This window comes from Aythya marila, assembly GCF_965140915.1.
Source record: "Aythya marila genome assembly, chromosome: 20".
Lineage (NCBI taxonomy): Eukaryota > Metazoa > Chordata > Aves > Anseriformes > Anatidae > Aythya > Aythya marila.
This window is the reverse complement of record NC_139061.1, coordinates 8,851,101-8,873,635: the sequence shown is the minus strand read 5'-3', so window position 1 is coordinate 8,873,635 and position 22,535 is coordinate 8,851,101. Positions and strand designations below refer to the sequence as shown.

Below are 22,535 nucleotides of genomic sequence, written 5' to 3'. Positions count from 1 at the left end.
ATCGTCATTAATCAATTCACAAACATGCCTTTCTTGCCGTTGGCTACAAGTTTCCCCATAACATCAGGGTTTGTATCAGCCCCTATCACAGGGTCTGCACTTCATGCAGACACAATGGCATTAATATCCTTAACGGGAAAGCTCAAAGAGATCTAACCAAATGCACATCTACATTTTTCTAGCAAGTTACATATTCTATCTTAACATGCCGTAATAGTATCTCCAAATACAGATGCTTCTCTAACTACTGACAAAGAGATGGAACAGCAGACATTTTTCTAAGCATCTCTGAGTAACTCCCTATGGTCATGAAGGTAAATATAGCAGAAAGCTGATTTTGATGATAACACAAAGCAAAAAACATAGCTAATAGCAAAGTAGAAAAACTTCCAGTTCAAAGCACATCATTAATGACTACTGTCAAAGGCTCTACAAAATATTTTTCACATAGCTAAGGATATTTTGAAGTTCGCTGGAACAGCAAGTTAAAAAAATGTATTTGTTTATTCCATAACCAAGTTGTGTGCACTAAAACAAATAGAAATGTAGTAACCTGTATGCCAGAACATTATATTCACCTTAAAGGCTTCCACATTTAGCTATTGCTGTCATTGTTGAGCTTAGTTTCATCCCAATAAAAACAAGGTTGAAATAAAAATATATATTTTTGCATATTAAAACCATATAAGCAAAGCTGATTCTTTCAGAATGCAACCAGAACTTTAGATACATCTATATACACACAAAATTGTGCATATTTCTGCAGATACAACAATTATAAGAAATATTACGAAAATAATTGGCTTGTATTCCTGTATTTCTGAACTCGTACGAGACTAATAAAGCTGTCACCTTGTATTTTACCAGCCTTTCATTATTCAGGATACAAATCTCAGTTATCTGAGCTTATGCTTTCACAAGGAAATACACACGTGCTATAAAGAATAAGAATCCAGAATATATTTGGAAAACTGATAATAGCTAGAGATTAGTCTATTTCAAAGCAACAGTTTTCAATTTATGGCTCTGCCCCATTCTGAAACGTTTATAAACGTCTTGGTAAGCCAGGTGTTTTCAAAGCTGAAAACTGAAATGCGTTACAAAATGTTCATTTAATAAAATTTGACCTATCTGTATGGTTTTAGTGCTACCTTGTTGCTCAGTGAACAAACAGCATAGATTCATTGTTACAAGCCAAATACCACTTTCAGTTTTTCCTGACGAATCAACTACCACTGTAACTTAAGCTAAATAAGAGAAAACTGCTTTGTGATGTAAAGTGCTAAATTTGTCTGCTTGTAGTCTCTGTAGCAACCCAATATTCCAAAGAGACAATCATGTGATCAATGCTCTCAGCTCCTGCTGTTTATCCTGCACTGTCCTACTTACAGCAGCTCTCAATTCCAGCTGTCTACAGTAAAAGGAAAAACATCACCTGCTCTCCTGCCGGTACACGATGCCAGAACAGCCTCATTAGAGCTGTTGTAAAAGAAAAAAAAATGTTGACATTGTTTGATTTAAAGACTAATGTAGGTAGGAAATTTACACAGCAAAAGCAGTTGAGCAGACTTCATAGATTACAGAAAATACCCCAACAGTATCAAGGAAGAACTACTTGATTTCAGCTATCAAGGTTTCAAATTAAATATATAGAAATAAAGGCAAAGCCCATGACTACATGTACTTGGGCAGTTAACTCTCAATCACGAAGAAGTTTTGAGCTTCAGCATCCAGGAATCTCCTCATTCTGTTCCTTAAAATAATAATAAAAAATAACTCAGAGCATCCTTCTAGAGGAAGCAAGAAAAACCGTGTCAATTCCTATCAAAAGACGACCCCCTGGGAAATAGGAAAAAGGTAGCCAAACAGCAGGATGAGGCAGGAACGTGGGCTTAAGACCCAAAACATAATATTCGCTTTCTCTTAAGGGCAGCAAAGACCAAACAGACAATAGCCAATCGTTCAGGGTAGCTGCTGTTACATTATCAACATAAACATTTCTGCAGTAGGCAGTAATTACTACGTCCCTATCAAGAAAAATTTGCTCACACCCCCAGCCCCAGCCATGGCCATTTGATACTGAAGAATTGCCAACACACTCACAAAAGGAATCCACTGTGGATAGTTTTACCTCTTCCTCTTGGTAAGATAAGGTAGAGAAAAAAATATTTATATATATCTAAAATATTTTGTGGGTGTCTATATATTTTCCAGCAGTCATTTCCCTTGAAGTCATGTACTTGCATTATATAAGCCCATACCTAGGCTAAGGTTAAACAGCATTACTTGTGAAACTTGTGCAGCAAGTTTTATTCTGTAAGCTATGATAAGCTTATCACTTACAATTTTCCAAGTGTTCTTTTTTTGTGTTTGGGTTGGGGGGAGGGTTTGTTGCTTTGTTGTGTTTTGGTTTGTTGTTGGTGGGTTTTTTTTTTTGTTCTGTTTTGTTTTTTAAGGAAACATTTTTTTTTAAAGTAAACATGTAGTTACCCAGAGCAACTCCTTATTTCCTATTTCAAAGGAGGAGAAGAAAAAAAGCAACCATACAAATAATGTAGTAGTTCTTGGAGTTCTGAGTTTCCAGTCTTCGATCAGATCATCCCACCAGATCAATATTGCTCAATTATTTGCTTACCGGCATTTCAGTTGTGTTAAAATTCAGCAAGTTGCACTTATTATCTAAAAAACTTCAGCAGACATTCTCCACATAAGTCCTTGGTACTTTTATTTTCATTAGGAATATCAAACTTAAGCTTTATTATGGAACTTTATCTACAATAGTGTTTAAACTAACGAGTTCCCTAATCATATTTATACTAGTTATACACAACTATTTTATCATCCAGCTGGCAGGAGGCAAAGCCTCATCCAGAGGCCGCCTTTGAGCAGTCTAAGCAGAGAAGGGAGACAGTTGGATGCAGCAGATCACGGTCTCTGCCTCTCACATTCAAAGCGTGGAGTTTTGAAGAAATCACACACTGCTATTTCTGAATGTTACAACACAATAGGTTGGAAAGGAAGAAAACTTTGTGATTTAGTATGTTGTTATTTAAACCACATTATGGAGCTTCTGTAATCCACCTTACTTTAAGTGATTGACAAAAAATGTGTCAAATATTGTGGCAATCATGTTTTCCCTGCTTGGTTAAAACTAAGGCCATTAACAAAACCTTCTCTTTAGTCTTTTATTCTGCCATCATCCCGGCTGACCCCCATCCTGAAAACTTTGAGAATCACCTGCTTAAAAATTAAGAACAGTACAGAAAAAAAATAACACCGTGCACACACTTCTTGGAGTTCCCTACTCCATTCCTACTCCCTCTCCAAACAGAAGTGGAACTAGCGTACTCAAAAACCTCAGACAGTTTCCTCGGGCACGGCAACCGTGACTTGTTCGAGCAGATCAAGTTTCACCAAATACACATCTGTCTCACTTTTCCCAACGCTGGTTTTAGACTGGGGGAAGTAGGGGGTGAGAGGGAGGGAGGGAAGAGCAGGTCATGGTTATTACCTTGCAGCCCTGTCAACATGCAGCATGTGACTGCAGAACGCAAACATTCAAGGGGGTTTGGTGGGGCATTTTGGTTTTGGTTTGGTTTTTGCCTCTTCAGTAAAAAAAAAAAAAAAAAAAAAAACACATTAAAAAGGTTTAACATTAAGATTAGATTAGTAAGTTTTAGTAGTCACATCATAAGCATCTTTGAAGAGTGACCATCTAAAACCAATTAATTCTTACTTCCTTGGTTATTTGTTCACATATCACGGTGGCATCAGCTCATGAGCATTATGGACTGTCCTCTTAAAAATTAAAAAAAAAAAAATTTGATGGAAAAATGAAGAAGTGAAGGTTGTGGTGTGTTTATATTTAAAAAAAAAAAAAATCTTACGCAGGGAGAAAAACAAGAGAGCAACAGACAGGAAGCCACGGCTGCCTGAGGACCTGTCATCCCAGCCAAACACCCATTAGAAATCACACCCTCATGTCTCACGGGCCTCCTGCTCTGCCACCCCACGTGTGAGGTGAGCACACCACACAGCACAACAACAAACAGCCCTTTAGTTCCCTGCCACACCACCACACACACAAGAAAAACCCAACGCTGCCTTTTGTAGCTGGGACACCAGGAAGCCTCACGCAGGCTGAAGCCACGTGCTTTCAAACTGAACTCAGAAAAATTCAGATGGGAACAACTGCAAATGAAAGAAATAGCTCCATTTGCACATCCTTCAGAGAGAAAGGAAGTGAAAAAGTGGGACTGAGGCTCTGCACAGCAGTCACCCACAGCTCCAAAAAGCACACTAACGAGTTCCCTTCATAGTCAAGAGCACTGACTACTGAGTCTCTAATCCAAGTCTTTAAGATTGCCGGCAAGAGCAACCAGCCTTATCTAAATCTGTAGTTATAACAGACAGAAAGCCAATCTGCAGCGTAACTAGCCAAGTCCCAAAGTACAGGGTAGTATAAACTATGATCTGAAGTAGACTGGTAGCAGATTTCATACCCAGCATAATAAGCATCTCTAAATTATATAGGCATGCGAGTTCTATACTCTGGGTTTCTGAATGTTAATGCAAAGAACAGCCCAAAGAAAACAAAGCAATCCTAACTACAGGATGAGTTACTCAAGGTAACTGTAACAAGGGCTGAAAGGAAGCAAGGCACCATTCATTCCCTTCCACTACAGGGAAAATCCTTCCTACTCTTGGGCATAGGCACTTTCTTCCTATACTTCCACCGCTATTTAATATTTCCTAAGATGGAAAGGAGGAATAAAGATACGCCAACATCATCACATGGTAATTTTTTCTTCCATAAGAATGATATACGTTTAATCTGCACAGGCAATATAGGGAAGTAATTACAACCTCTCTGAACAAAAGTCTTTCATTCCCCGTGACAGATCCAATACCTGCCACATTCATCTGTGGCTGCCTCCACACAAGAGGAGCACTACTTTCCTGGGAAGGAAATATTTATATGTAAAATTAAAATATAACAGAGGAAAAAAACAAAGTCTTCTGAAAAAGACTATTCTTCCCACATCAAGAAGCAAGTACAACATGCTTATGAAATCAGCATTATGAATCACTACTCTTATTACTAGAAAGATAGAAAAATAGAAAAAGTGCCAAAAAAGACAAAAACGTAGATTCAAAAGTGTTCTGATTCTTAAAATAAGCATATCCATAATCACATACAAAAGCATGGCTTTGTGGAGGTGTTGATAGTGTGTTTTTTGTTTTTTTTTTTTTTTTTTTTTAATTAACTCACCACACCTACAGAAGAGATGGACTTAAGATCCATTTAATCATCAAGACCAATACTAAGAAAGGAAAAAAAAACACAAAAATTGGTCTAAAACTAACCAAACCTAAACAGCTCTGACACTCCTACAGAGCCTTAATGCCAGCTGTCTACTAAAAAACATATTAGGACCCTAGGTGCAACATTAAGGGCATTTTCCAGGCTGGCTGCAAGCCCTTTTATGTTGAGCTAGCGTCTTGTGCTCTGCTGCAGTGTCATGCTTAACACTCAGTGAGAAATGTCCCTTTTGACTACAAGAGCCTCTGAATTCATGCAAGAGACCAAAATCCACCCAAATCATTCCACCTGACACTTCTTCCTCAGCCCCAGAAGCTTCCCAGCTGCAGGGCTGGTATCACAAAGCAGTTGTTTCACTCCCTTGGGCTCCACTCTGCACAAAGTTGCAGGGATCAACAGGGGCCTGAATGGATCCCTCCAACCAGCCTGAATTTACAGAGAGTATAGATCAAACTTCTAGGAATATACATAAGAGGCAAGCAAAATAAGCCAGGAATATGCACATCTGTTAACTGCTTCCCTCCCTTTATTTCATACAAATCTCTACTCAAAATATCAGCTGGTACCTGGTAGGAAACAGCTTTCTCTACAAGGAAGCTGTTTAACACAGATCTGTCTTATCTTTCTACCTACTTCTCCACTAGTTCTGGACTACTTATGATGAAATTGCGTTGAAGGTAAGCACACAATTCTTTTAGTTATTCCCATCAACCACCCTGACTTTCTGAGTTTTTTGTTTTTTTTTTAAAAAAAAAAAAAAAAAAAAAAAAAGAAAAGAAAAGAAAAGAATGAATTATAGTTTCCAAATTAAACAAATACTGCTATTTTATTTTAAAAGGTTTCATCAGCTTTTCCAGCTGTTGCTGCGAGCTTTATAGAATTACTGTAAGAGATGCCATGACATAACTAATGCTGGTTTCAAATGGCAATTTGGAAAACCAGTTCCTCAAATGAGGAAAGCCCAGAGCGTGCCAAGATGCTATCAGTCTAAATAGTTAAAAGTAAACTCTTTACTATTGATTTATAGCACCAACAAACAGAAGAAATGGATGGGCAAGGACACCCCTGAGAGGAGACATTTGCCCCGAATAGGATGGAGAAAGAGATGCCTAGAACTAAAGGACAACTTTATGTATAAATTAAAAGCAGCAGTTCACAACTAACAGAAACACACACAAACATGTGCTTCTGCTTCTTTTGCTCCAAAACAGCTCTAGCCCTCTTTCAAGTTAAATTTATTACAGAAGATGCCAACAAAGGCCAACTCCACACCCAAAAAGCAAAGCCACTGATCTCAAAATTTCCTGCATGCAAGATTTAACACATACACACAGACACACACAAAAAAAAACACATTCTCTAAGCTTTAAATTACTTTGGATTTTAAAAGCTGATTTGGGAACAGAGATTAAACTTGTTCCAGCTAACCTAGTTTTTATTCATTTCATTATTTATTGCTAGGCAACATAGACCGTGTCAAACCATGTTAGAACCATGCGAAGAAGTTCTTCCAATCTAGATCAGAAATTTGCTTCTCGCCCTCCTCCCCCTCAATGTGGGAGCCATATGCATTCCTCTAGCACCAGTGTTCCCAGATGCAACCTGCTTTCTGATCAGGAGCTGACAAACTCTCTTCTCAAAGACTACTGTATGATGCAATTTATCTAAACCACACATGGAGCCTGCAAATAGCTCTCTAGACCCCGATTTCTCAAAGAATAAGTAGTATTTACAATCAGAATTAGTCCCCATCACTATACAGGGAATTTCAGAGCAAGACTCTCCTCACAGTTACCCTTTTCTTCATTTCTAGAAAACTTTAGCTTATTTTCTGACATCTCTCTTATCCATGGTCTGTGTAAGAGTATGAGTAGAGGAGAGATGGACTATTAAGTGCGGTATTACCTCCCTTTGTCATAAGGAAGTTTTGAAGAACTCCGAAAAGGCAGAAAAACAAGAAAGATCAGGGATCCAGGATCTCAAACAAGCCATACATTGAGTGCTCTTAATTAAAGATTTCTTCTAGCACGAAGCTTAAATAAACCCTACAGCTTCTTTAATAAAGCAAAACAGAACATCCTACCTTTTGTTTATAGGTTTTTCATCTTTCTCATAGGGCTTCACAAACCATTTCCCAATGCGCACAAAATTCCGATTCATTAAGCACCTCTCCAACAGGTTGTGAACGGCTTTGAAAAGTAGAGTGCGACATTCATAAGAAAGTCCGTTCTCCCAAACACCATCTTCCTCTTCTACAAGGCAAAGGAGAAAAAAAGAAGTTAACATTGAATTACATCCTATTATTTCGTGTACTAGACATATCATAGAATTCTTTCCTCTCCCACGAGCTCTTAAGATATTCACAGCATAACAAAAACAAAAAGCCTGTAACTTTCAGATAATTCTACTCATGTTATAGATCTCCCCCCCACAAAAAAAAAAAAAAAAAAAAAAAGGCTGCTGGTAAACAAAAGGAGCAAGTAGCACCAGTAAGTTACATGTTGCAGTCTGCAAAAACACTGTATCTGCTGATCTATTTGCAAGGTGGCTCATGTTTTGAGTGGTCTGAGCTACGTACATGTACCTGAAAAGTTAGCTGATAGTTATGCTTTAAAAATATTGCCCAAAGCCAGATTTTTAATATATCCTTATGTCTTTAGGTACCATTGACTGAAGAGCCAGGCACATATATCAATGATTAACTGACCCTTAATGGTCATCCATTTGCTAATGAGGAAGGGGGGGCAGTGGGGAGGGAACACCACCCGGCTTCAGACAACACTAGTAGGAACAACCTAAACCTTTTCCCCAGAAGATATGCACAACTGTATTTATTATTTTAGTTATTTTTTAAGACCCAGAACAAACAAAATAAGACACTTATGCATGTAAATAGAACAGCGAGCTGAAAGACAAGGCCCAGTTCATAGTGGTGCAATTCTGAAGTGAAACGCTGAGATCTTATACGCCCCACAAATCAAACACAGGCCTGAAATCCAACTTACACAAGCCAAGTTGATTTGCCAAATCGGAAAGCGAGATTCATTACAAGATGCTGTAATCTCTTTAACCACTCTGGCTTGCGATCAGAATTCGAACACGGTCTGCGGGCCCTCGAAGTCCACGCACCGGCCCAAGGAATTACAAAGGCAGCCACAATACGTGAGTAAAGTGAGGGACACTTGAAGGATCCTGTAACCTCTCTCAGTGCACACATAGTGTCACATTCATTCCCATCAACATGGGAATTTGGAAGATAATATAAGGAAACTCAAGATCTTGTCCTTACATTACTGGCAATCAGGCCTTACCTTTGTGCCTACGTTCCTTGTGCATCACGTTTGACGTACCCCTAAGGATCTCCTACTACTCACCTTGGACTAACCTAGCACAGTTCTTCTTACACCGCCATCGCTTTTATACTCAGTAACTGCAGAGGCTACCAGCCTGCCTGACGTAGATAAGGAGACGGATTTTTACTTCAGTCTCTGGGTAGCCACAGAATGATTTAGGCTGAAAGGGACCTGTGGAGGTCACTTGCTCCCACCCTCACTCGGAGTTCCAAGTTAGAACAGGTTGCTCATATCCCTTATTTACTGCCCCCTGAGCCTTCTCGCCTCCAAGGCGTGAGGCCTGGGTTCAGATTAAGTTCCACATATGATGTCTTACAACAGCAACCTGCCTGTTCACCTCCTTCAGAGAGCATTTTGGTTCTAACAGCTTTCCACTGGTTTGCTTCATGGTCAGAAAACCCCAGTAATGCAGCCAAGTCCTTGCATTTTAAATCCCCCTTTGAAATAAGCCCCTTCACCTTTATCTGGAAGCCACTTAGAAGCTTAAAAGGTTGCAATAGTATTAAGTAAAGTCTCAATATCCTTAAATTAGAGAGCATGGAGAAAACCAAACACCTAAGAGTTTTATTTAGAAAGAAACTCTACAGATCGTTACAATAAACAGTGTCTAGGATGTCAGGGAAAGGAATTTCAGGATGCTAATGCAACTAGAACGTGGGGACCATACCTGCGTATTGCCAGATTCCAGACAAATAAATGTACATTTCCACACCAGATTTCTATTGCGAGTTATAGAAAATTACTCATTGTCCCAGAATCCTTCTCTGAGGGATAGAAGCAGCATAAACAGACCTGCCCCATAATTTCTAAATGAAGAGGTGCACATCACTGCAGATGAATCATGACATTAAATAATTCTGGTGAAGACACGGAAAAGCAAGGAACTGCATTTCCTAGGAGACCTCACCCTGAGTTTCCCCTTCCACCCTACTCCACTGCAGAAGTTCAGCCAACGCTTATTTTTCTAACTGCAAAGCTACACTATAATATAGTAACTCACTACAGAAACAGCAGAGAAGAAGCTTGCAACAAAAAGCAACAAAGGTCCAAAGTCAAAGGGTATAAAATCCTGGTGCCAAGAGGACACCTTCTCCCCAGCTCAGAGATTTGTAGACACACACAAATGAGCAACCCTGTCCTACAGGCAGCTTTGCTGCTCAGCACATACTGCTCAACTGGTGGCAAACAAGCAGCTCAATAGAGCAAACATTAACTACAAAGCTTAATGATATTGGACTTTAACTGCACAATAAACTCCACACCATTTCAAAGGTTAAATAGTTGGTTTCTGTATGGCTTTTGCAATTTAAAAAATGATTTTAAGAACATCCCCTGCATCAATTGCCTATAATGGGAGGAAACAAAGAGCTATTTCCAGACTTTCTGCCTAATTTTGTTTTGACATATTAGTATATCAATGAGAGGAAAGCTGCTGAAGTCGCACGTACACCGAAGCGTAACTCACAGCTTGCATTTTGATGGTCATACAGTGGACACAAAGGAGAAGTTTCAATTTTCAGAGGATACTACAAAGCACTAAGCGTTGCATTTAACATTAATAGTTGTGCTGACAACCACGTTACTAACAAAAGTTTACGTGCAAGAACTTGCCACAACATTGTTTCAGCAGTAAACTAAGCTAGGAGAGCCCTTAGGAATTGCAAAAGATGAGCACGTTATGTGGGGTAAGTGTAAGGCATTAGATGGAAATTACAATTAAAACTCTAGAATTTAAAAAGACAGCATGCTACAAACACGCCTGCTGATCGGGAAGAGCATCTGGGGTCCAAAATATCAAGCTGAAGTGCATCTTGCTAAAGAAAGGGAAGGTTGAATAAGATCACAGTTAAAGATACCCTCATTTCAGAACATTATTCAAATTCATGCAGAAAAATAACAGTAAGAGTTCTACATCTTTTTGAAGCCTGTTTAGTGACCAGCCCCAGCCCAGCCCCCTTTTTGGTAGGGTGGTGGATGGAAGGGGAGAAATACATCAGCTCAGACCTCCCAAATATTTGGCTTCTTCATTTAAATTATTGTTTCCCAACAACCGAAAGAATCCTCCTACTTAATACAAATTGTGCAAAGTAAACCATTAAAAATCCTTTTATGGGAGGGAGAGGAAGAGACACTTTTGTCTTCTAATCTTTTTTAAACAGAATAACAGTAAATGTTCAACCTGGTAGTCCTAATAAACCAAAACGAGTTGCTGATTCATTTTAAGAAGGTGATAAGCCACAATTTCACTTCAGATGAGTGATATCCACAAAAGTGCTCTGGCAACCTGGAAGTTACAAATATTTTAATTTTGATTACAAACATTTTATTTTTGATTAGCCTTCTTAGCTGTCCAAACTGGCCAACTGGTCTGTGGCAGAAATTTGTGTAACGCATTAAACAAATATATACACATTATCCTCCTATAAGGAGTTTTCCTCCCTCCCTCTTTACACCATATATGAAGTGGAGTTTTCTTTACAAGAACCTACAAAATTAGGAGAAAAACTAATGGAAATATACACTAGTAAAAATACCATTTTCAAGAACACTTTTAAAGAATGTCTATTTTCCTCCTCCTTCCTTTTAACATCTAGCTGCCCATACCAGCAAAATACCAGTAAGCACCACCTACTGAAAAGGCTGAATATGTTTTCCATGCCATTAAAAATGTCTTCCTAATGCACAACGAACCTCTAAAAATAACCTATGCAAAGGAACAAGTCACAGACAAGCCAGCACTTTGGATTATTCCCCCCCCCCCATTACTTCAATTACACAGAGGAAAAATCCATTCCTTGTATTATGACTTAGAAGCATCTTTAAAAAGTGTTACTTACTTTCATGGGCTTTCTTTCTGTCATCACTTGACAGCAAGCCAGTTATAGGAATAGACTGATGCAAAATTGATTTATACAATCAAATCACACTTCCTATGGAAGCGTCAGATTATGAGGGAAGTATAATAAGCAAAGTAGTGTGAAATTGGTGCTGTATACAACACTATAAAAATACAATAGTAGAATAGTAAATAAAGGTCTCCTTTAAGGGAAAATGAAAGATTTTTAAATCCAGATGCTTTATATTAAATAAAGTTGCTCAAACTGAGAATTATTCAGTTAACCTAATGAAAGAGTTTTACAGTTTTAAGGGCTCATATCCCTTATAGAAGTGAGAAGCAGCATTTTGTGTTTATAAAGTGCTGATTACAGTTCCAAAATACCAACTTAAGAATCCAAGCCAGACAACTTCCACTGTAGGGCTGTATCTCATCCACATTCACTGAAGAGACTTTAGCTACCCCAACTAGTCGCAAAATGTCATCAACTGAAAGACAAGCCAAAACAGGAGCTACCATCCAAAACACCATCCTCCAAATATTCAGCACCACTGTAAGTTAGCTTTTGCAGTGCCAGCCCTTCACCAGCATTGCATGCCATGTTTTTATGCTTTCCTCTACCCAGCAGACCTCTTTTTCCACGGACTAAAAACGTACAAGTATTACAATATAGTAAGTTTGTAACTGTGCTGGCTTATGGGGATAACAAGGTAACGAGTTTCCTTCAGGACTTGCAAGCTCTGAGTTTCACTGGTGTGGAGCTCTTTTACTTGGCCATAAGGAAAGAAAAGCTGAACAACTTTTTCACTGCGTGTTTCCCTAATAGCCTCCTGCACGCTGCCTTTGAGTAATACCATAAGCAGATACCTTGTTCCAGCTTATCCTCAGCAATCATGGGCTCATGGCTCATAATGAGCTGGTACATTACGCATGTGACATCGTACCTCACACCAGCATATGACACGAAATCCATTCCTATGACAAAGTATTTTTCACCTTACTCCACATATGTTTCACATGCATGCTTGGCAGTAGAAATGGGAAAACAGGGAAAAAAAGTTCAGCACCTCCTTCGAGCTGGTCCTCATACCAAGTCACAGAAGTTTTACAAAGTCTGAGTCAATAATTTTTGCATAACGCTCATCAGCAGTTTTGCTGAAGAGGACACATCTCTCTCTGACACGGAGGACAGAAGAATGCCAAACACCAGTGCCCCACACAGCAAGGAACACCCTTAATGCTTTCTTATTACACATGCAGGAGCATTGGCATCCACTACAGATGAGCCAAGCTCCCTGTACTGAGCAAGGCCAGCTGCAAAATTACATTTATCCCTCCCAGAAGTGTGAGGAAGACCATTCAGCAAACAAAAATCTGGTTAACTTGATGTATGACAGATACAAAGAAAACTCTTTAAAGTAAGTTAACAGGATTTAAGAGACACCAGAAGGAAAAAGGCACCTTATAGCCCACCATTTAAGAGATGCAACTTGAAGGTCAAAGACACGCTGAAGCATTCCCCTATCCGGGCATTCATCAAAACGTAACCAGTTCTTTGGGACTGTCTTGTACATAATTCATACCCAACTGCTTTCAAATCTGAAACTATCTACTAGCAATATAAAAATGTATAGGTAGTTAAAACAAACCAAAAAAAAAAAAAAAAAAAGGGAACTCATCTAATAAAACTGTTGATCAGACCAGAGAGAGACCATTGCCTTCTGAAATTTGATGATATGTCCTACTTTAAGGTCTGAGCTGCAGAAATTAGTATAATCAAGCCTCACTGTCACAACAAAAACATAACCTCTGAGATTGTTGGAGGATAAAATAACATTTCACTAACTTCTGCCTGCCTCTAGCTATGTTGAGGGAGAAATAGACTTATTGTATGTAACTCCAAAGAAAACCGTAAGTCTCTTCCTAGGGAAGGGAAAGAAAAAAAATGATTGAGTGAAGTCAATATTACTGATCAATTACCATCTCTGAACAAGTCTCCTTTTGACATGCCCCCAGGCAACAACAATCCCTGACCATCAACAAGGCTGTTATCCAAGGCTGGATACGAGAATTCAGATATAGCCACTAGCACTCATTCAAACACATCTCTGGGGCAAAGACAAAACTTCTAGAATGCACAAGCTGAACTGAGAGAGACAGGTGATAAGCATAGATGCACACCTGCAAAACCCTACGTTTTCCCTTTTAAAAGTGATTTTGGGAAGACACTTCTGCACTTGATACAGAGATTCTTGAAGGGTGCCTTATTTCAGATCTCTGAGGATTGATGACTGGGATATGTTCCAGACACTGAACGTCCATTATTCATTGAAACTACAAATCACAAAAAAAAAATAACAAAAACTGTCCAAATACTGACCTCTCCCTAACAAGAATAGTTTCACGCCAAAGGAAGCCAGAATCAAAGTTGTTAACCCCAGCACATTTCTAACTACAGCTCTTCCAAGCCCCACTTCCCTACGAGAAGCCTGCTGGGGGCTATGAAGGCCATGCCAGCAGCAGGCTGCTCTTACCCCTCTGTGCCTCCCTCGCTCAGGTCTTCAGGGCAATTCCTCACCTACTGAGGTAGCAAAGTTCTAAATGAGGCAGCACCTCAACCATCAGCAGCAAACAATTTCCAATCAATTTTGCAAGTAACAAGCTTCTGCCAGGAAGTAATTTATCTTTCCCGTTGAAAATGAAACAAGCAATCACGGGGAGAACAGGGCAATGTGAATTGCTAGCAGAAATTGTCCACCAATGAAAAAAATCCATTAGGTCTATGACAAAGGTCAGATAACATTGTTTGGGTTCAGCCATAATTCTTTCTTATATGAGGTTCACATTAAGATTTTGTGTAACAGGAAAGAGAAAAAATGCAGGTGCAGGCACTCCTCAGCCATCTCCTCCACAACACAGCCGATTAATATTTTTATCAAATTCTGGTCATATAAGAACGAAGCAGACTAACATGCTCTAAGAGATTATAATGTCCCCTTTTAATTAAGAGGAGAAAAAACCTGCCTGCTAAAACCATGACATCAGGTACATCTACACACAGACGCAGGTAACAATCTCATGAGCAGTAAGTGTTTCGGTGGAAAAATACTTAATAGCAAGACACGCAGAGCAGCCTCTCTCTGGAAGTGCAGACATCCACAGGTGACCTAACAAAGAAAATACCCCAAACAATTGCAAAGACATGCTTGGGAGACTCTAATCCCCTAGTAGCTCTCCCTTAGACACAAGGAGAGGTTAAGAGTTGACACCCACCTAGTATGATGCTTGTTTAGCTACCTGTGCGGAAGTGTAAACCTCTAAAATACAAACACACACTGATCTGAAAGTTCAGCTACAAAACGCTGCTATTCTCAAGAGGCACCTTCGTACTAAATCGCTACTAGATAGATTCAAGAAAGAACGCAAAGAAAGTTGTTCAAACAAGACTTTGATGGCCAGCTAGAGCAGAAAGGCAGTCTCCAAATGGCTTAACTTGTATTTGATCTTAAACACACACACATAAATATGGAACATACTCGTCTCATTTTAATCCCATCGGCCAACAGTACACAAAATTTACACAGATGCCTTCACATAAGCGTTGGTCTTCGCTTAGGCTAAATGCTATTTTGGGCCTGGGCCTGCCCTAAGTCACATCTCAGCCATATAAAGGATGTGCCCTGCAGGTCAAGACTGAGGTTATTCATAGGGCAAAAATAAGGAAACCATAAATGCAATAAAATATCAAGCAACCTACAATGTAAGTAACATTTCAGATGCAAAGTTTTATTTCCAGGACAGACAGGAATACCAGAAGCATCCCACTTTTGAAGTCAACTATTCAAACAAAATAAACATTATTTTACTACATCAATTCTTTTCCAGATCATACTGTTTTGTACAAAAATCCCACCCGCTATTAAATTGTTTCAAGTCAGCTTCCTCAGTGGCACTTCAAATTTGTATTTGTTCTTCAGCTTATCCACAAACACAGACAGAGTTAACAATTTCTGGTTACCAGGTCACCAAACCTGGGTCTCATTTTACACTTCAGTAACCTGAATACTGTACATTATTTGAAAGGAAATTAGAGTAATGTGACTTTTTTTTTCCTCTAGAATCAGCGTAGTCTCACCGACAAGACTCACACAGATCGTTCAAAAGCTTAATTTCATAACACTGCAAGTAAACATTTTCAAAATAAAGTGCCAAGTTTCAAACACAACAATACTGAGAAATACAAATATTGCCAGTCTTTCAGAAGTGGCAAGTTTAAGTTTTAAAGCAAGAACAGGTTTGGAGCACAGGAAAAGGGAGAGATAAATCATAAAAGTACAAGGGTGAAAGACTCTTGCACAAAACCAATAAGCTAGTTTCAGATGCCTCCTTTTGAGGACTTCTCACCAACAACTTGACTTCCAATCTAAACAACTCCACACGGTTCAGGAGCTGCCCGGTTCTCTACAATTTTTATTACACAGTAAAAGGGGGGTTAGTATTTGAAAGGTCCAATTGCCAATGAAGGAGATCTGATCAAAATACGTCTAAGGCATCCTTTTTGAATCATAGGCACGGCTTTGGGTGCAAGAAGACTGAATTTGAGCAGCTCCTTCTTTAAAGGCTTACTTGCTTGGTTGTGTTTATTTATTTATTCCCAAAATAAAAAAAGCAGAGAGCAAAAACTTGTTTCTTGATAATCTAGCAGCCCAAGACCACCTAAGCACAGACAGCAGTTGTTTGATCAGCGTACTGCTGTAATAATTTGGCTCTTCTGAGAGTTCTTTCCACTATCACCATAAAAAATCAAAGTTGTAGACTGTAGGAATACATTTATCTTATCTCTAGACAACGGTTTATCTCGTACAGATTTTTGTAACGGCTGGCAGAAGAACGTCCCGAGTAACTGCATCATTTCACTGACTAAAAGGAGTTATTATTTCTTCCTACCTGAGAGATCATGATGAATTAGGTCAGCAAAGTTGGGGTCATCACCCCACCAAAATATCCATAGCTCCCTGCGTCCCGGTCTCTGGTCTCGCCGCCAAACACTGAGTACATCCGCCTTCAGACAGCGACTGAAGCTGCTCAGAATAGGGTCCTCTTCCGTGACCGGGAAGAGAATTGGGGCAGACGTTGGACCCTGCCATACGTATCGCTTCCATTTAATCCCAGTTAGATCAGCCTGTGGGAAAGAAGAGAACAACTGTCAGACACTGGGGTACGTTCCCTACAGAAACACACAGCTATAACTAGAAGATGGCACAGGAAGAGGCAAATGGAAGGAAGGAGTAAAGGATCAGTCCAACAAAACTTAATAGTAATTGTACTTGTAAGCTTTCTCTACCTTAGAAGATAAACTGGAAATAATTGGGCACCTTGTTCTAAGATCTCTTTTAATAACTGAAGTAAAGCAAGAGCTGTTCATTTTCCCTTCATCTTTAATATTACAGAGAGAAAAGTCAGATTTGATTTAAAACAAAAATGAAAAATGAGTGACAATATAATTATTTGCAGACTACAACTGCCCAATCTTTTAAGCACTTGCCTTAGCAAATAGCTTCTCATTTTATGCCTGCTTATCCATACACAGCTTTTTACAATCCAAGATATCTAAGGATATATGGGGAACAGAGCAAATCTAACTCAGGCATACATCCTTCCAGTCACCTACTAGTTCAGAAAATTTCACAAGTTTCTCCATTGTAAAATGCTCTCTCCTGCACAGGAAGCTTCTTAAGTGCACTTATTTCACTCTGAGCTACCACGCTTTTCATTTCTCACACCACATTTTAAGAATTTAAATCCTGTTTCTCTCATTAAAATACACATCATTGGCTATGATCCACTAAATCCCCTTCTGGGCAAAGATTCATTTGACTTTATAAAGTGAAAGAGCTACCACCATACCCAGTGGGAAAGAGACGATTCCTGGATTATCTACAAGCCAATACTGCACTGAGTTTTAATACGAAGTTTTTTCCACTTGAGCGCAGGCACCTTAAGGTGCTTTGGGGAGGCATCATCCCTTGGTTCGGCCTGAGAAGGGAGACCGAGCCCAGCCGGCATTTGCTAAGAAGTCACTGATTTTTTCCTCCTAATAAGCACACCTAAGATCACTGCAACATTTAAACCTAACATGGCAGCCTTCCTACCTTCAGGAGAAATGTAGAGGAAAGGCAGGGAGCCTGCAACAGTTGATACTCTAGAAAGACTTGAAGGTTTAAAAACGCACCAGTAACATGGAGCTGCAGGCCTGATGCAGTCTGCAGACATGTTCAGGCTGTCCAGATTCCCCTCCCTCCAAAAATACCAGTACAACAGCTTGGCACAGCTTTTTACTTATGACGAGAATAACAAATACCAGGCAGTCACCTAATATTAGTTAATTTGCATTGAGGGGAAAAAAAAATAAAATACTGATGAAGCAGGTCGGCACGGCCACCAGAAATTGCATCGCGGTGCGGTTGAATCAAATTTAGTTTGGGAGCTACCAAAAAAAAATAAATAAAAATTTTAAAAATCCTCCATCCGAAGGCTTTCGCACTTAAGGCTACAAAATGGTGCACAACAAAACCCAAGCCACCAGTGCCTCCCGGAGCGTACCACCGCCAGCACAGCTCCGGGCTGGGAGCAGGCAGCAAACGAGGGGGCCCTCGGAGGCGAGGGGATGGCAGCGGAGGGGATGGGGATGGGGGGGGGGGGAGAAAGTTGGCCGAGAAAGCGAGGAGAGGCGAGAGCCGGCAGGCTGGGCGGCGGGGCTGGGAAGGTTAAAGAGAAAGCTGAAAAAAAAAAAAAAAAAGAAAGAGAGAAAAAAAAAAAAAAGTTGCGGGCGAGGACGGGGAAGGCGAAGGCGAGCGGCGGGGAGCGCCGAGGCAGGAAGAAAGGGGAGGGAGGGGCGACGGGAGACAGACAGCGGCGGCGGGGGGGACCGGAGGGGCATGGGAGAGTTGGCTGCTTCCAGGCAGGGCCTACTCCGAGGACTCATCCAGCAGAAGCTCTGCTAAAAATGGCTGCTTGGCTTTGCACTGCCCCTGCCCCCCCTTCCCCCGGCCGCCTCCCGCTCCCACTCGCGGCCGTGGCGCGGCGGCGGGCACTCACCAGGCAGAAGAGGTTGGAATGGCAATCCTCCAGGCTGGCCCCGTTCGGCACGAAGCAGGAACTCATCCTCACAGCCACAACCCACACGCCATTATCCCACAGCCTCCGACAAGAAAGAAAGAGACAGACAGAGAGAGAGAGAGAGGGAGAGAGAGAGAGAGACAGACACTGCGAGGGAACGGGGGGAGGGGGGCGAGGCACACGCACAAATAATAATGCAATTAAATAAGGGATTTACATACGTACACACACACACACGCACACGAAATAGGGGCTGGGTAAATAGCCCGGGAGGAGAGCGGTGTAAGAGAGAGGGTTTTTTTTTTTTAAATAACGATTTTTTTTAAAAAGAGAGAGCGAGCGAGAGAAACTCGGAACGTTTTCTCTTCTTCTGGATATCAAATGGGGGGGGGGGGGCAAAGCCACCACGGAAGGGGAGACCAGAAAGAGGGAGGTGGTAAGTAATCCAACGACAGGAGATTAAGATCAAAATCCTCCCTGTTCCTCTTGTCTTCTCATTCGCATAAGGAGGGGAGGGAGAGGAGGTGAGGTGAAGGGGTAATTGATCCAACAAGAGAATAAAAACGGGGTAATTAATCCAGGGGGCTAGGGGTAAAAATCAGTTGACATCCCTCCTTCCTCTTATCTCAGATGCCGAGCAAGAGAAGTAGGAAAATAAATAATCCGATGGGGGCAATCAATCCATAAAAACCTCCCTCCTCTTCCTCCCGTTTCTTTTAGTGATCAGATGAGAAAGGGGCAAACAGCAGAATGACTGGGAAGGGTTGGTTGTGGGAGAGAGAAAAATCCAGGCTCGTCTCTTCGGAGTCCGAGGGCAACAGGGTGGGGGGGAGCAGATTCTTCTCCCCCGCTCCAAAAAAATATTCCAATAAATTAAAATTTTAAATCATAAAAACAAACTTCGGGGGCCTGAAGCAAGGCAAGTCTGAAGAATTCGTAAAGGCCGGACAAGAAAAAAATTCCTGGGGTGTACCCCAAAAACCATCTGCGGGGGCAGGGGAGGGAAGGTGTTCCTTGAGAGAAAAAGGCCGCAAAAGTCTCCTCAGCAGCCCGGCGGGGGGGATTAAATTCCCCCCTCCCCGAAAAGGAAAAGGCTCTTCGTCGAGAGGGTAAAACCAAAATATCCTCCGGTGGGTAAAAATCCTTCCGTGGGGAAAGGAGGGAGGGGGGCGAGGGCTGGCAGGAGGAAATTGCGGGCGCCCCTCGGAGTCTCTTCGGGGACGGCTCGGAGGAGGCTCCCGGAGGCCGATCCCCAGGCGGCTCGGGGGAGGAGGCAGGGGGCAGATCGCGGGGTGTCTTCGGGGAGGCTGCGCCCCCCCCCCAGCTGTCCTCCGGGGCCGGGGGGAGCCCCACAAAGTCCACGGGGCCGGGAGGGTCTCTTCAGGGGGGCCCGGCCCCCGCCAAGTTACCGCCGAAGCCCCTCAAGGACCCCCCCCTCGGGCTGAGGGGAGAGGAAAGGGGAAAAGGGAAAAGGGGGGGGGGTGCTCGGCGGGGAGGGCCGCCTTCAAAAGGGGCTGCCCCCTTAAAAAATAATAATAATAAAGGCGAAAAAAAAAAAAAGGAAGAAAAAAAAAAAGAAATATAAAAACGAGAGTCTTCAAACGGAGCGGTGTCTTCTGCGGGGGGGGGGAGCGAGCCCCGAGGGCCCCCCGGCGGGGCAGGGCAGGGCCGGGCCGGGCCCCCCGCTCTCCTCAGGCGCCGGAGGGGGGGCGGTGGGCGGCGGGGCCCCCTCCTCGGCAGGGCAGGGCGAGGGGAAAGGGGAGGGGGGGGGGGAGGCGGCGGCCGGGCCCCGGGGTCTCGTCAGGCGGAAGGGCGGCGGGGGAAGGGGGGGGCAGCCCCACAAAGCCCGGCCCCGCTGAGGCGGCTGCTGCTGCTGCTGGCGGAGTCGGTGCCGCGAAGCCCCCGCCGGCTGCGCTGCTCTCCTCGTCCTCCTCCTCCTCCTCCCTCCTCCTCCTCGCTTCCCCCTCAGCGGTGCCTCTGTCGGCGGCTGCCCGGCCGCGGCATGGTGCTGGGCCAGCTCCCCCCTCAGCGCGTCTCCCCCATGTCGCGGCGGGGCGGGGCGGGGCGGGGGGCGCGGCGCGGCTCCTGCCGGTTAATTCCGAGCCCCTTTCGCTTTAATGGCGGCCGCGGGGACGAGAGTCGGCGCCCCCCCCCTCCCCTCCCGCCGCCGCGCTCTCATTGGCCGCCGCGCCGTCACGTGGGGCCCGCCCGGCCATGGCCGCCGGGGGAAGGGAGGGGGCAGTGGCGCGGCGCGGCCGCCAGGAGCCTGCTCGGCGCTGCCGGGCCCGGCGCCTTCCCCGCTGGGAGGCCGCCATCTAGCGGCCGTGGCGCGGCGGGCTGGGCCGCGCGCTTGGGCGCTGAGGAGGCACAGAGGGACGCGGGTTCGAGGCCCGCCTCCTCCCACAGACAGGCCCTGAGGTGGCTGGGCCCGAGGCCCGGCTCAGAGCTGAGGGTGTCCCCGCTCCGCACCCCCCGGTGTCGGTGGCTTACAGGGGGTGTGCTGCGGGCATCCATCGTGTCTGAGCTAAAGGCCAAAGGCCGTGGGCTCTCACCTCCCAGAAATCCTCGTCTTGGCTCCTCCACCACAAATTTCTACCCCTTGGCAGAGTTTTCCTGAAGTCTGCACTTAACACTATCCTTCCTCTTTGCCCTGCAAAATTAATTCCGTACGAAGGATCCTAGAGCCATTCTAAAACACAGGCAAAAATTTAGGAAGCTCGCAGTAATATTTAGCGTCAGCATTAATGCTTTCAATAGCCCCCCAGACATCATGCTTTGTGGAGCAGAACTGTACTCCAGAAATCAGGTTTTTCACACAGCTACATGTTACGCAGTTTATGAGGACACAGTAGGTGGCTCCTCTGTTACTATATGCACAGATTTGAGATTATTCAGACTTAAGATGCTACAGTGTCAGTGAAAGCTATTTTTAAGAAACACTTGGAAAGTATATTGCACTTGCTAATCCTCTCGTATTACATATTAATTTTTCATGCAATGGTTTGCATGTAGAATGTAAAATTTTAAGTTACTATATGCAGATTTTTTTGACTGCAAACTTGGAGTGAAAGTACAAACTGGTGTAAAGAGCCTAAAGTAAAGACTTAAATGTCTAAGCTAACATGACATTCACATTAAAATGTGATATGTTCCTGCAACAGCAGCACATTGCATCACAACTATGCAACAAGATGATGTTTCAAAGGCCCTGCAAATTATTTCAGGACTCATGAACAAGATGAGTGGCAACCTTCTGCCTTGATAGAGTGGGAGGAAAGAAGGACACTCTATAAATAAATTTGTATGGCAAGTTAAAAAAAAAAAAAAAAAAAAAAAGTGAGGCTAGATATTTTCACAGAGAAAAACTTTGAAGATTTACTCACACTAGGACTATTTTTGTATGTCAGTGTAGGCAAGCAAGATTCTTCTTTTTATCTAAATAGAACCAGAGTATTTTTAACACAGGAGATTCATTCCCTCACTGCTCATCGAACCACAGCAGCTGGGGCCAGAGCTGGGATGCGGGGGGAGGGCGAGTGGAACCAAGCCCCTTTCCAAGTGGAACAGATGGTTTTCTCTGTGGTGAGGACCACGGTGTGAGAGCGATTTGCTCTGCAGTGGCACTCAGAACCCACTCCTCTGCACCACCGTGGGCACCGAGAGGCACACGAAGGTCCTCTGAAGTTTCGGTGTGACGCTTTGGTCATTAGAGCAATTATCTCACTGTGCAGAGAGAGTTGCTGGCAATGTTAAGTCACACCTCCCTAAGGAGAAATCCAACACTTTGAAGAAAATAAAAGAAAGCAACATTCGGCACTAGTACACAAGAACCAGTATGGTTTTCTCTTTAAGAGGAAAAGGCATCTTTTGGTAAAACTGGGATTTGGCAGTGGGAATGGAAATC

General features: G+C 42.7%; 1 protein-coding gene across 1 annotated transcript in view; it reads right to left on the bottom strand.

The window, feature by feature from the left end:
* MED13 (mediator complex subunit 13) overlaps positions 1 to 20,738 on the bottom strand; it is a 57,138-nt gene extending 36,400 nt beyond the window's left edge. The window contains exons 1-3 of the mRNA XM_082776067.1: positions 18,611 to 20,738; positions 16,460 to 16,694; positions 7,407 to 7,575 (exon numbers count right to left, since the gene is read on the bottom strand). Coding sequence (XP_082632193.1) covers positions 7,407 to 7,575; positions 16,460 to 16,694; positions 18,611 to 18,676 — 470 coding nt within the window. The 5' untranslated portion in view covers positions 18,677 to 20,738. The remainder of the gene's footprint in view (positions 1 to 7,406; positions 7,576 to 16,459; positions 16,695 to 18,610) is intronic.
* Positions 20,739 to 22,535: the final 1,797 nt, after the last annotated feature.